We start from the raw sequence: 15,531 nt of genomic DNA, 5'->3' as shown, positions 1-15,531 counted from the left end.
CCTACAAAAAAGAGTTTATTAACCCTCAAGTCCCAGTAGTGACCAACATCAATTTTCTCCCAATGATATCTATACATTGTCCAGAGACTAGGTTATGAGAATTAATAAAATGATCACTTAAGAGAAAATACTTTGATCTTTTGTCAAATTCTCTCAACTCATTCTTTAAGGAAATAATATAGAGATCAGTTTGGAGAATTTGTATGTGGATATTGGGGCTTAAAGGGTTAATGCCCTTTTTACAATTTGGGCTCAAAAGGAAAAAATGGCTGGCTACCCACTGTAGAGGCTATTCATGGGGAGATAGACACGGAATAAGATTCTTTTTATTTTGTCGGCAAACTCCAAATTGGCATGAACGTAGAAGTAACTGGCTATAAATTTTCCTGAGTTGCTACTGATCAACCTTCATAATTGGTTTACAATAATTCAATAATGTGTACGTTGTATAAATTATAACCCAAAGTGTCTTTTTATTTTGCAGAATTAAAAATTCGTTCATGCACTTAAAGATTGTTTGTCAAAACAACAAATATATATTGGGACAATTTAGCAAGCCGTTTGATACGGTACCAGAAATGATTCATTATTACTCCATCAACAAGCTGAATATCAAAGGAGCAGAACACAAACAACTTTTACACCCAGTCATACAACAACCGGAATATTTTACCTTGGAACCACCTGTATATTCTACTGCAATGTGAAATTTAATGATTACACATCAAGGGCCTTGATGCAGAATTCAACTAGCAGTTTCCAAGTTAACCCTTTCATTTCTAGGTCAAGTTATGGAGAGATTGTTTACCATGGCCACTTTAAATTCTGTTAATGGAATCCTCTTGTGTTACCCAGTGTTACCCAGGGTTCTCCAGAAAATGTAGATTGGTCGATAAGAGCAGAAAGTCTTTCAGATGGCTTAGCCACTTGTGGGGATAGGTTTGGCTGAGGCTCCCCCCACCCCTCCCCCCATGAAAATTGTTATTTAGGGGGGGGTGTCTGAAAGTGCATTTCTGTCCTTTTTGAGCGATCAGTTTCATTTTACCTACATTTAACTTTTTTTTGTACCATAAACTCTTCTTGTTTTTATTGAAGAAAAGATTTATTACCGTCTTAAAATAATATTGTTTTGTGTGAGTAGCTGGCACTTCCATGGTCACTAGGTGGCAATTTTACCAGTTGCTGGACCTTCTGGAGAATCCTGGTTACCATTCAAATGAAACTTCTTTGGCCGAAACTTTTCGTACATATAGTATAATTTTTTTTTCCAGGGATTTTGTTGTCAAATTTTTTCTTTGGCAACCATAATTATTAGGAATCAAAGGGTTAACTGAAATAATTATTATTGAAGATAAAGTGAAATGTAATGAAATTAATCACGGGTCTTAGATAGTTTAAGACTTAATAGCTGAGATGTTTAAATCTTGACATCTTAGCTTAGGTTAGCTTCCAAGTAAGTCGGTTTCTGTCTTGGTTTATGCTCAATTTAAATACCTGGATTTTCAGAATTTTCAGCATGGAATTATATGTTATAGTTATTTTTATGCCTCCAGTGCTTCTTTGTATGGCCTGCAGGTATTCTAAACTGGATCACAATATTCTCCCGTCCAGAGCCACATTAGCAGATTTATAAGATAGTTTTAACTCTTACATCTGTGAAAAATACTCCTGTCATGTCACTGTTCAAAATGTAAAAGTACCTCTACATGGTAGAAGATTTAATCTTAGTGTGTTTACAAGTTTGGGTATTCCTGGTAGGGACACACAGGGTTAGATGTAAGGGCACTGGTTACTCTGTGGTCAAAGGTCTCTAAGCAGACACTTGTAAATAGACAGTTTACAATAGGCTAGTTTTCAATTATTAAAATTTATACTTGGCTAAGGGGAATAAAACAAAAGAATTGCATGGAGATTTATGGATGAATAATTCATTTTTTTTGTTTTATTCCCATCAGCCATGGAGTCAAGTATGAATTTTGATGATAAACTGGCCTCTTGCCTTGCTTGGCAATCATTAGCATGCAGTGCACAGTCACTGGAACTCGATGGGGTTATATGGTGCCTGAGTTACAGAATTTTTCCATGCAGTTTCTTCTCTCTTATTCAGCACTTCTCAGTTTTCCTCTGTTTCAAACTAAGTTGAACTCTTCACTTACAAGAATTCCTGTGGTAGTCATAAGTTTTATTTCCTTGCAAACAGTGTCTGCTTGCAGAAGCTTTGACTGTATATTTTTTACATAAGAATAAATATATTTGAAGTAATTACAATTTAGTTCAAGTAAAAATATTCCTAACTTAAGGCATCGTAATGAAGACCAAGTGTCTCCATATTGTTCTGTCAATGAAAGTTCACAATAGGGCAGGGGGAACTCAATTTTAATTTTTGAGAAATATCAATTTGTGTCAATATAGTGCTTGTTTATTAAAATCAATCATAAATCTCTTAACCAAAATTAGTAATAAAATTATGTAATTTAGATTATGCCAAAGTGTCTCAATTGAACCAATCTGGGACTCCAAAATATTGACTGTAAAACTGAATATACAAAGTAAGGCTTGCTGCAACTGTAGTTTAGTGTACATTATTTTATAGGTAATAAATTTAAGCAAATTAACTATTAAATTTATCACTGTTTTGCAGGCTTCCATCAATGCACTTCCTTAAGATTATATGAATATTAATTATTTAATTATAGCTAGTCATAAATTTGTGACCGATGTAGACTGATCGATTGATCGTGACAAGAATGGGCTCCTGGCAACACTGAGTGCAATAATCAACAGGCACAAAGCCATCTTTTGTACTCTCTGGATATTTAATTGAAACATGAAAACCTGACCGATCGACTCTTGCTAAGATAAACAGTCACCATAGGAACCGGATCGGGTACTTTTGCTAACATTTTCTGACCCTTTTGGTCATGTTAGCGTCTTACTTCCGGTACCACTAATCCAGAGCGACTTGTGCCCATTTCCGTTTTCGGTTGCGATCTGATCATTAGTCGGTTCCCATGAACATAGACTCCAAGTAGTCCCCCATTTGTCCTCAGGGATAGTAGAGCGAGCGAAACGCGAGCGCGCGTGAAAATCACCCCACGCGAGAAGAGCGACACGCCTTTCTCGCGTGGGGTGATTTTCACTCGCGCTAGCTCTTCTATCCCTGAGGAAAAATGGGCGACTACTCGTATTTTACCATGAACATCGAGATCCTTACAGCCGCTGTTTTATCAATCCTGAAGTGGAACGATTTTTTCCCATTTCTTAAGCATTTTGAATATTGCTCACTTGGAATAGTTTCAAAAAGACTCTAGAAAAGTTCGCTCGGCAAAATCAACTGCCGTGACTGGCTACGGTGTCTAGGTTAGAGGTGAAGTGGCCAACCTCGTCCCGAGGCTGGTGGACGGGGTGCAGCCGCCGAAACTAACCAAACTCCTCGCTAGATCTCATTAGAAATATTAATTTCGGTCATCTAGCGATAGCCCACGTTCGATATATTAAAATTCTAACATGACTCCGAGGAAAAAAATATAGGAAAATGACCAGAAAGCCTCGGAGTCATTGCATGTTAGAATTTTGATATATTGAACGTGGGCTATTCGCTACTTTATATAATCAGTTATTTAAATTCTTGATATCAATGCAGTCGATGGCCGATGAGCTTGCTTTCTCTATTAAGCAGAATTGCCAGAAAATGTTTAGTAAATGTCTCCTGTGAGTCTATGTTACACTCCCTATGATGTTGTTAGGTTGAAGCCTAAGCATGTTTTCAGTTTAACTATTCTAAAGCTACTTTGGGACACATTCCATGATGATTCTCCTGTCCAAACTTGCTGGTCTGTTGGGTGTATCTGTTGTGGTTTAATAATTTCACTCTCGGTTCCAATTTTAAGACTAATTCCCTTTGTATTTTGTGTCTGCCTATGTGTTTCGAAACGAAGGGTAAAATAATTTGAACCAAGGATAAAACTGAACCAACTTCAATATTCAATATAAAGGCTTCTTAATTTTGGATTTAGCTGAAGCTCTTAACATGTCTGAAGGATCAATATAATCTCTTGCGTTGGCTTCCCAGAAACTTTTAAATTGAACGATATGGTATCTTATAGTCCTAAGCCGACTCAGGGTAGAGTAGACAACCTGACACTTACATGACATATATTTAAAGCAAACATTTTACAAATAGTTGTGCCGTAATCTCATGAATTAATTAATACAAGGGAATAATCATTGCATTCCTCTTGATTGCCGGGGAAGAAACATGAGTTTAATGTAAAATGTGCATGATGTTGCAGATCGTAAAATCAGGCAAAGTTGTCCATACTCTGCGTTCCAGAGGATTCGTCAGTCTTAGTACATCATTGAGAGGCATATTAGAATCTCGTTTGCTGTTCCAAGGGATAGAGTCACTGTCGTCCCTAGCCAAGCCTTTTTTTATCCTTGCATGACCAAAAGGATCGCAACTTCTGGAAAAGGCCGCATTAGGGAGAGTTTACAAGAAACTGCTTCTAACATTTCACATATAACCAAGCGCTTCTTATAACTAATATACTGGTTTTTAAAACACTTAAATGTGCTTGACAAGCTGGATTTGCATAGTATCAGTTTCTGAGGCAGCGAAACTTGTGCAACAGTGCGAATGCGTACGAATATCTGTGAGTATATTGTGTTTGAAAAGTAATTTCTTAGTTTTAAAAAGGAGTCAGACATTAAGTGTATTGAGTTTATTTCTTGAGTTCTTCCCGAATTAAAGTGCTGGTGTTTTTGTTATTTAACGCGAAGGAATAACACGAAGCGCTCTGGATTGTTTTTCAACCACGCCCTGTTTTCAACTTGGTAAACACGCGCGATCATCGTTTTTCACTGAGGCCTTTTTTTGAACAAGATCGAACAACTTTGTTAAAATTTACTCACAGGTCACGGAGATGAAGTTTGTGAAACGGCTTGAAAAGCCACTCTCCTAGACAAGTGCAAACCAATACTCAACTGTGTCAATATTCCCTGGTTTAAAAACTGTTTGGAACGTTTATTTGTTATCATTCAGTTTTCTTTATGAATTGGTAATGATTTTGTTGTCAGAACAACAGTTAGCTACAGTTTGTTTTATAATTACCGTTCTATTTGTTACATAGTCCCGTTGAGAAGGGCAGAAATGGCATTGACGCCGAATGTAGCTTGATAATGAAGTCCGCAGAGCACGTAAGAGCTATACAGGCCGTTCTGCATGAGACAATTCACAGGGCGTGATAATTGACAATTACCGCTGGCTTCTCTATCAAAATGTTGTTTTCTTAAACATCCTAAGCGTTGAATCCGCTACGACGGCCAGCTTACCCTGGTATAACAGGCGTCGGAAGAAATACAGGCGTAATAGTATTATTGCGTGATGAAAGCATAGCAAACGACAGCTCCAATATAAACATCTAGATAACTATATATTCGGAATTCAGATTGTTTGCTATCAATTTCAGCTCAACGCAGCGATGGCACGCCAAAGAAATCAAGCCGTGTTTGTGTTCTTTGTAATAATGGTTCTTTTTGCTGTTTCCTTCGTCTTTTCGTTTCCTCGTGAAAACCGTTACGGCCTTATACCAAGGAGGGGTATGTTATCTGTTTATAAACTACTCAAAATTAGCAGTTTTCCTTGATTCCTAATTGCCATTTCCATGATCATTGTGTTCAATGACCTAACTGCCGATGTTTCTCTCTCTCTCGCTGAACCAGGTTAACATAGCTAAAATTTTCCACTATAATTCCTGTCCAGTATTTGCCAAATACGTTTATAGCCGGCATGGAATGGTCAGTTCGTTCCTGTCTAAAGGAAGTTTCAACCTCAAAAACGGAGGCATTTTTTAACGACCACCCTCTCAGTAACGTGCTCAGAGTGTCTGAAAACAACTTTTCCAGCATTATTTATTGAAGGAGAGCCAAGGATGTCTTGAACACACCTATTTAATTTTAAATTTGGTACGAAATGGCGGAAAGTCGAAACAAAAAGAAATGATCACTTAGCCTAAAATATACTGTTTTTAAGAAAAGGAATTGCAATACTCTGATCTATGTCTTTAAATAGAATAAAACAACTGACGATATTGAGTTCATCCTCTCGCCGACAAATTTTACCACACCTGGAACGCCTCTGAAATGATTGGAATACTCTCGCGGATAATTCAGAAGACGACCTTAATACGTAAAAATTCTAATAACAATTGATATCCTCGTTTTCATACACTATGATATGGAAGGGCGCAGTATGTTTTGGTCTGCACCAACGACTCTTCCAAACGTAAGCCGTGGTGGATTTTGCTCCTAAAAGTGGCAGATTATGCTACTAGCAGTGCTCGAAATTTTGCCAAATTATGCCAAAATTATGCCAGAATTCCCCAATTATGCTCCTGATTTCCGAAATTATATGCTCACAAAATGACGTAGATTCTGTACATATATAGGCGCGCAATAACGACACCAAATTATGATGTTTTTCAAATAAACTGTTGTTGTAAATTTATTTGTGTTTTATGGCAGTTTGTCTCGGCCCTAAGCTGTCCAAATTAGCTGCTCGCATCTCTAAACCGTTTGTAAAATGCCTTCAACGACTTAACGATCACACTTGTATATACTAAAAGAACCAAAAGAATATACAGCTGTAGTACTCTCTCTCTATAGCGAACTATAACGTTGAAAGTATCAAGCCACGAAGTAAGTCAACTTGTCCTGCCAGTTCTGAGTTCTTTCAGCGCCAATAATTGCTTGAATAAACATGGATAAGAATAGTATACACAAGTCAACATCAGCGCTTATTTCATGTTACTGCAAAATTTCGCTGGCCTGGAGATAGTCTGGCAGAGCGCTGTCCTGCTGTGATCGCTAAATGCCGCTGAGAGTACGGAGAAGGCTCGCTCAGCTGCAGCAGAGGAAGGCTGCACCAATAGAACCTGCTTCACTGCGGTTGATTTAATTTATTTATGTAGAACGCTATATTTACTAAATTTTATAAATATATGCTCCAAAAAGTGCTAAAATTTGCTAATTATGCCGTGGCAGTGCTCGTTTCAAAAAATATGCTTTTTTGCTCCAATTATGCCAAAAATTATGCTAAGGCCTAGGCAAATGTCTGACTAAGGTTTTCGCAAAAAAGAGGCTCTGAAGTGATCTGAAGTGTATAAAGAACTGAAAAATGCGAGTGAATCCGAAATAAATGCAATGAAATTGAATGTGTAGGATTCGTCATCATTGGGTTCGCATTGCAGAAATATTTTGCAAGCTCTTGAAAAAGGAGGCCCAGACACGGTGTGGTGGGTGGCTAAGTCGTGCGATTAATTTCAAAGACAGTCATTTCTTATAAAAACATGTGATTAAAATTTCTCAACCGAAAGTTATTCCTTAAACATTGTTTTTTCAGACTTTGTAATCCGTTATCTCTCATTGTGCGTTATGACGGGATTATTCCGAAACGTTTGCATTATCCCTCGGATTATAAACGGATTGTTTTGCCATTTTTTGGCCTTGGGTGTGACATGCCACCATCATTTTCCTAGGTCGTACAACTAAATATACTACGCACAAGTAAGTCCTTTACTTTTTTACAGACAGAATAGCGAGTAGCGATTCTCATGCATCACAATTATCATCATTATTATCACCATCATCATCATCATCATCATCATCATCATCATCATCATCATCATCATCATCAAGGCTCTTCGCGCCAGAACGCGGATAAAGTGGTAGGAATTCTCACAGGTGCTCGCCTACTGAGCTAGTACAGTCGACTCTCTCTTAAAGGACACCTCTATAAGACGGACACCTCTGTAAAACGGACACTTAGGGTTGCTCCCTGCCTTTCTTTACTCCCTTTAGTTGGCTCTCTATAAGACGGACACCTCTGTAAGACGGACACTTAGTGCCGGTCCCAAAGGTGTCCGTCTTAGAGCGAGTTGACTGTATTACTATTTCTGAAGAAAATAAAGAGTTATTCTTATCCTCTGAATTAATAACTTTGCACATGGAAGCCTTAAAGGAAAGCCTACAACGTTTGCAAGAAAGGGCAGCTAATTAGTCGGCAAAGAAAGGGAAAAAATGATGAAACATGCATTTTGAAAGCCGGTTGCCGAAAATGCTACCATCACGCAATTGACTGACCTTTTGTCTTCTTTTGTAAGATTGTAACTCATCTCGTATCCAGATTTTTCTCGGCCAGCGTAAGCAGAGTGAAATCTGGGTACAAAATTAGATTATTAGAGACCTTGAGAGACCTTTAGATTCGAGACGATGCATTAAAACTTTTTCGTGTATTCTCCAATATTAGACACCCTGGAAAGCTTCATTCTACTTTTTTTTTTTTTCACCAGAAAAGTCAGCACTGTTACCTTTATTGCCGCGGAAGTTAAGCCGTCTCCCGTTCGCAAAATGTAAAACTTCTAACATTTGATAACTCGTTTCCGCCACTAAGACATTCTCGCTAAAATTCGTAGTAGAATGACGACGACGGCTATCACGTTTTCCCGTCAAAATAAGGCCGTCCTCTTTTTTTTTTCTCCGTTTAGCGTCGTCCGACCGACCCAAATTTTTGGCATTTTCGAAAAAAAGTAACGACGTAGTTAAACCATTTTTCACTTGAAATAACTCTTTTAATCTGAAAAATGAGCATAGTAACAGCATAGAGAAAAACATGCACATTTTTACAGTATATTGTGCATTTTGCCAATCCAAATATGTGAATGTAAACTTTTAACGTCATCCTGGGGTACCAGGGCCTCCTATTCCGAAACTTATGATTTTTTATTTTAGGTTTTTTTTTTCAATCCGACCTACCGACCCAACGCATTCGACGCTAAACGAATAAAAAAATGGGGGACGACCCAGCCTGTGTACAGACGTCCCCCCTCCCCCAGAAAAAAATCGATTTTTTTCTGAGGGAGGGGGGACGTCTGTACACAGGCTAGGGATGGCCTAACGAGCTCACTCAACGGGACGGGAGAGGAACGGCGAAGCTTGTAATGTTGTTTGAAAAAACTTTCCGCTAAACTCCACTTTCCTTTGAACAGATCTTTTTGTAAACGACCAGGAAACATTAATGCTAAATGAAGCTCACGACAAAACACGCGATTAATAGATCTGTCACGTTTGTAACACACAAGAGATTTGCCGTCCTCTTCTTCCTGCCGCTCTGTTGCGTAAACTCGCTCATAGTGAACTTACGCAACAGGACGGGAGAGGAAAGAAGACGGCAAACCTTGTGTGAAAAGCGTGACAATATTCTGTTTGAAATAACTTTTCGCCAAAAGTTCACTTTCCTTTAAACAGATCTTTTTGTAAAGACTGGTCAGAAAACTTTAATGTTAAGTGAAGGTCACGACAAATCAAGCAAGTAATAGCCCTTTCACGTTTGTCACACACAAGCGTTTTGCAGTCCTCTTCTTTTCGCCGTCCTGTTTCTTAAACTCTGACTAATGACGCTGGTTCACACGCGAGCATTACTTAGTGTCATGAAATCTCGTACTCGTAGCTGTCCTAGTTTAGAATCAACGGCGCAGTCCTGATAGCAACTGATTGGAAGAAACGCTTGGTTCCTGATCTTAGCTAGACTGTTCACAGTCCCCTATTTTTTAGTGAGATCGATGAGATATAGCGCGTCTTATCGTTAATGACGGCCATCTTGATTTTCAAATGTACCGAGGGGGCGGGCGTCGGGGATTATAGCTCTGGGGGAGTTTCTTAGCCTGATACACAGCCGTTTTTAGTGTCGTCACGCAACGCTCCTCTGTGACGACACTAAAAACGGCTGTGTAGCAGACTAGGAGTTTCTCGCTTCCTCCCAACCAGCCCCTCACCCCCTAAGTAGTTTTGACACTCATTGAAGATGACAGCCCGTAAAGCAAAGCGCTCGATCTCGACGATCTTTCGGAAAAATAGAGGACTGCAAACAGTCTAGATCTTAGCTAGTCACTCATGTGTTCAGTATATGTTATTTTGTCCATTTGATCTAGTTTTGACTCGCGAAAGATTCCCGGAAAGATTCCCGTGGAAACTGAAACGAATGCCAGATGAAGGTGAGTGAAAATGATGTTAGAGAGATTTAGAATGATCACCAACCTTTGACAACTTCTCTAATTAGGAAATTGGTCAGTCATTTGAAACTCTCGGACCCTCCCTCAGACTCCTCCCCCCTCCAAAAATGAACTAAATACTTCGTGAATAAAGAAAAGGGTAGAATCCGATGTTCACAGTGCGAGACTGAACTTTTATCGCTGGAAATTCATCCTGCAGTTGTTTCATTTGGACAAGTTCAGTGTCCTATAAGTTATAAAGTATTTCATCATATAATAGTGTTATATTAAGTAATTGAGAAAAGTTTACCATTTGAAGTAAACTAGGCATTGCAGAAACAGATTAAATTGGTATTCGGTTAAAGTAAAGATACTTTCAAGACAAAAACATGAAGAGAAAACTCACGTTCTCGAGACACCGCCGCACTAAGCTTTCTCACCGTCGCGACGTGCAGTCGACGTAGGCTGGACGGCTGAGCCATGCAAATTAGCCCCACAACCGGGCAACTTTTATTTCCGGGTGCCGTCCTCCACCTTACCGTCCAACCCAACTTGAGGTCCGTGTTGTTAGCCACCAGTGGTGGTTGCAACAATACTTGTTTACCGTTAAGTAAGTTTTACCGAGTAGTCGATTAGTTCTACTTTTTGAAGTTTGAAGCCACGACAAATATTTCTTTGCTGTCAGAATCGATCAGAAAAGCAGGCAAAATTACACTCTCTCACCCAGAGTCTTCAGGCTTTTTGGTCAGCGCGTTGCCCGGGAATCAAAGACCGTTATTTCTGGCGTATTTCCTGAGAATGAAGTGAAAGGCCCCGCCTTATCGCGGTCATCCCCGAGCCGGGGATCCGGCGGTTTCAAATGGCGTAAGTGCAGGAAAAAATATGTGTGGGGGAAAAAAAAAGTGGTGTGATACTTCTCAAGTCTGGGTCGATATAATGAATGTTAAACAGAAAACCGTCAGGGATGCGTGACACTTGTACTTCAATAGCTGATAAGGTGATACTCGGTAAAGAAATGTCAAAAAGTGTCAAAACCTGGGTAGATATAGTAAGGCAGTACACACCTTTTACTTAAAAAGGAATTTAAAACTTGGTCAGGCGGGTAAAATAGACAAAAGATGTAGAGGAGATCTCGATTAAAATGTTTTTACCACAGTGAGTAAAATGCCATGTTTCTTGACATTTCGCCGAAGCCCTTCATCAGAGAAAAATCAAATCAATGTTTTACTGTTTTATAGTCTGCGAATACGTACGGCCGTCTCTTCTCGCTTAGCTCCTCGCCACCAGAAGCGTTAGCAAACAGAGACTGCTGTATTCGCACAGGTTTATTTCCATCAACAGAGGCCAAGGGCTAAGCCCGAAATGTTGGAAAACATCACATTTTAAACTTTTTGTTAATAGAAACTGAATCGGAATCTACAGACTGCGTAGGCGTAGTGTTAACAATAATTATACCGAACAACTTTTGCACCGGCAGAAAAACCATACCGATCAGAGCTTCTGTTCACAAATGAGAACAGTGATTTCGGCGTGATTTCTGTAACGGAGCGAAGCTGGGTCGCACCGTTCTCTAAATCGGAGAGTCACATATCGGATAGGTGTTTACACTATCCCGGATAGCTTTGCATGGCGGCAAGAAAAGCTATGCGGGATTGTGAATATAGCCTTATTTAGCCTTCATATAACGGCGATATTGGTCAAGGTAACAGGACTGAGTGGAAACTATGACGTCACTAACTTTAACACCTGGAAGTCGATCTGCTGCAAATGCAGTAGGTCACGTAATCTTCTATTGGCTGGTAACTGCTGCTACTAAGACTTTTTATCGGCTGCGGGAGGGATTCATTCTTATCGTTTTTACAAATGGGATTTTTATATAATGTTTAATGTTTACATAGTTAGTATTTGTGTATTTTCCGTAAGGGCACACTTAATTTGGAGCCTCGCTCTGTTGTGTGTCCCGCACCTTCGTTCCTCGTTTTTTGTGTCTTGTTAAAATGTAATTTTTTTTCCTAGTCTTTTTTAGTATTGTAATCATGGTGAAAGCGATTAAATAAATAAATAAATAAGTCCAATTCGGTCTGTAATCATACGAGTGTTTAACAAAATCGGACGACCGCGCAGCGGGAGTCCGATTTGTATAATCACGAGTATGATTGCAGACCGAATTGGACTCCACTCAGTCTTGTTACCAATGAATCATAACTTAGACAAAATTTCAGATATATAAGGCTCTTTTTTTAAATCAAAATTCAAGAAATTACAAGTTTTTTTTGCTGGCGGCGAAAAAAAAGTCTGATTTAAGCGCGCGCGTGATGGCGCCTACTGTTCAATTACTTACTGAAATCAGGGCAGTTTATAGCCAATCAGATTTGAGAATTTCGCTATAGTTATGATTAGGCTTTAAATTCGCGCTTATGGCTAAACTTAAACGCCTATTATACAACCCCAGTAACATTTCGTTTCTGGCCTCTTTTCATTGGTTTGTTGTTTATGTTATTTTATCCATTTATAAGTTTTGACTCGCGAGGGATTCCCATATAGAAATCAAATCGAATTCTAATTTACAGCAAAGGCCATTGGAATCATTCGTGTCGCGAGAAATTGTTCGTACACAAAGACATTTCCTCCGTTCAATATTCCCTCAAATTAGGCGAAAGTCTTGTCTCCTAACCTCTCAGTCTCTCTATCCTCTAAATATCAACAGATTGCAAAGACAAAAGACCCAACTGCAAGGATGTGATTCTAGATGACAAACCTAGCTACTGGTGTGACGAGTACAAAGGTCAATGTGACGAATATTGTGGAGAATGCGCCGGTAAGGGTAAATGATACCGGTAAGGGCTTTATTGATGTACTCGATAAGGTGGCTCTCCAGACGGCGAGTGTTTTATTAAATTAAACAAACAAACATGGCGGTGAAAAAGCAATGGTGGGGGGACGATTTTTTCAAAATCTATTCATTAAAATTTTGTGATATTTGGCAGAACTTTTACTTTTATCGTATTTTAAATAATGAGAACTTTAAAATGGAAGTTAAACAGACAAATTTTGTGACACATTTAATAATTACAGTACAATTATATCATTGATTATCTAAAAACCCGTCTATTAAAATTTGGTCAAAAAAGTTTCAGGTGGTAATGAGCGAATTTTATGTAAACCGAGCAAAAGTGAAATTTTAAGGTTGTATTCAATCGTTCATGTTGCCATGAAAGCTACGAAAACGTCACTTTTTACCCGTCAATCAAAATCTTTCATCAGTATATTTTTCACTTGCAAAGTTTCAGCTTGTGAGCTGCAACCTTTCTCTTGGCACGATTTAACAAATGCCATATATTCACAAACTGCCAAAACTGTGTTCAGCCGCCTTATGGCGTCTTCGAAGACCTTTTAATTGTAAGATTGATCGATCTTGTCGCCAGTGACGAGCCACATTCGAAAATTCCTACTTGGTTGCGCGCCGAGGTTGAGGTGAATAAAACAAGAGGAATGAATCATTTAATCCTTGAATCGTGATGCGATTTCTTTTATTTTATACCCCTCAGCCGTTGTTGGGTATGAATTTTAATTATTCGAAACTGGCTTATCGAGACTCTCTCAGCAGTCACACACGAACGATGGCAACAAAGCAAACATTCAGCCGGATATGAGTATTTGTGCCGTTGTTATGAAATATGACATTTATCTTTTTTTATGCCACGTTACAGATCAGATACATAAGTAAATTCAGCATTATCTGAAAACTGGTATATATTTAACTCTGGTTATTGACCCCTACAATAGACGGATCGAAACGCGCCGATGACATTTCGAGTCAGCCAATAACATCACGGCTTAACTGACAGACGACCAATAACATCGCGACTTAGTTGACCAATCATGTCAATAACCAGAGTTAAATATCATCAAATGGCGTGATACAACTCACTTTGATTCTGAAGATGACTACCGCACAGGTTGTCGAAACATCTGTCTTTGTCGACAACGGTCCTTTTCAGTACTTAACTTTGAAATGACTCCTCTTTACACTAGAGCGGGGCCTTCATTTAAAAAAAAAAGGCCCCTTGGTGTCTCTTAAAATAAACGTGGAAACGCCCTGGCTGACGTAAGTTTTGTAGGGAATTTCTCCCTACTTTTGATGGAATTCTTAACAGCTTCGCCTTTTTGTAAGGTTTATTTTATTTTTTTTTAAGCAGCGTGTCAAGATATTGAATCCGTCTTTCATTGTCACCGGGCCCGGATTTTTGGAAGATGTAGGGAAAGAAAATGGAAAGATGGATGCGAGCTCACCTGTTGCAACTGCGACAAAAAGTTCAGGTATATGTCATGACATATCGTCTTCAATCAAAACTTAGTCAAGAACAAGACGGTGGATAGCGTTATCCATGCCAGTCTTTGAACAATCGAGGCCAGGTGGGCGCTCTATCCAGAGTTGCATAGATATGGTTTCGATTGCCTTATTTTTCGTTAGGAATTTCTTTCTTTCTTCCATTCCGAAATCAAGTTAGCCTGCGTAGCAAGCGTTTCCGCGCGAGTTCATCGAGAAAGTTGGGAAGAGAGCTTCCGCTCTAACTTTCGCGCAATAACTCGATTGGAAACGCTTACTACGCAGGCTAGAATCAAGTCAAACGAGCCCCCCCCCCCCCCCCCCCCTCACCCCACCCCTTATTAATTTCAAAACAGCAATTATGCTTTCAAACTGCGTATTTAATCTTTACGATGCCACGATAGCCGGGAAACACCTTGTAGTAAAATGTTGAAAATCAAAATAGCGACTGTTTTGTGGGTATGAGTTGCTTGCTTTATCCATTTTATGATATTTACCGATTCTTTCTTCCTTTATTTTCAGTCCAAATTGTAACTAGGCCGCTTCAACATCGAAAAGTGCAAGAATAACATGCCCCAAAGGAGATTATAGCTGCGAAATTTTTTCACTAGGCGATCTGATCTTAGGAGATCCAGGATCCAGAGGACATCCCGAACATATCAGATGTTCCCTAAGGCTTCAAAAGACGAAGACGTTTATGCTATTACTAAAATGAGATTGTGATGAAACGACTCAGATTTCTTGTCTTGAACAGCGATTAAAGTTAAGAGTGCACTTGGAATTTTTTCATTTTTATTTTTCCATTTTTCTCAAAGAAAAGTTTTAGTTTACCAGACCAGACACGTTTGGTAGTTCAAGAAGTTTACATCGATTTTGGTACGCAGCGAACCCTATTAAGTTCCTCATGTTAGTCATTTTGTTTTGCTATTTTAATTTGCAATTTTTCATTTCTGCTATCATTATTTTAATTTACTATTTATTGTAATCTTTTACTGCTGCTTATTTGAAAACCTTGTAAGTATAAATATGTATAGCGCTAAAAAAAAGATAGTTGTAACAAGCCTAACTTAATCATATAGTTTTTTTTAACTATTTGTGGGTATGTACTATTCAAACGGTAACTATCTGTTCCTTTTAGTTAAAGGAGCTGTGTCA

General features: G+C 38.9%; 2 protein-coding genes across 3 annotated transcripts in view; both read left to right on the top strand.

Moving 5' to 3' along the window:
- LOC140939237 (uncharacterized) overlaps positions 1 to 2,648 on the top strand; it is an 11,642-nt gene extending 8,994 nt beyond the window's left edge. For both annotated transcript variants that reach the window (XM_073388815.1, XM_073388816.1), the window contains exon 5: positions 485 to 2,648. In XM_073388815.1, the coding sequence (XP_073244916.1) occupies positions 485 to 707 (223 nt within the window). In that variant the 3' untranslated portion in view covers positions 708 to 2,648. The remainder of the gene's footprint in view (positions 1 to 484) is intronic.
- Positions 2,649 to 5,269: 2,621 nt separating this feature from the next.
- On the top strand, positions 5,270 to 15,157 carry LOC140938920 (uncharacterized). The gene is made up of 5 exons (XM_073388443.1): positions 5,270 to 5,598; positions 9,987 to 10,049; positions 12,754 to 12,864; positions 14,246 to 14,366; positions 14,899 to 15,157. The coding sequence occupies exons 1-5, from the start codon at positions 5,481 to 5,483 to the stop codon at positions 14,912 to 14,914; spliced, it is 429 nt and encodes a 142-aa protein (XP_073244544.1). The 5' UTR covers positions 5,270 to 5,480; the 3' UTR covers positions 14,915 to 15,157.
- Positions 15,158 to 15,531: the final 374 nt, after the last annotated feature.

Source organism: Porites lutea, chromosome 5 (assembly GCF_958299795.1).
Source record: "Porites lutea chromosome 5, jaPorLute2.1, whole genome shotgun sequence".
Taxonomy (NCBI): Eukaryota; Metazoa; Cnidaria; class Anthozoa; order Scleractinia; family Poritidae; genus Porites; species Porites lutea.
Note: the sequence above shows the minus strand (reverse complement) of the source record. Positions and strands in the feature narration are given on the sequence as shown.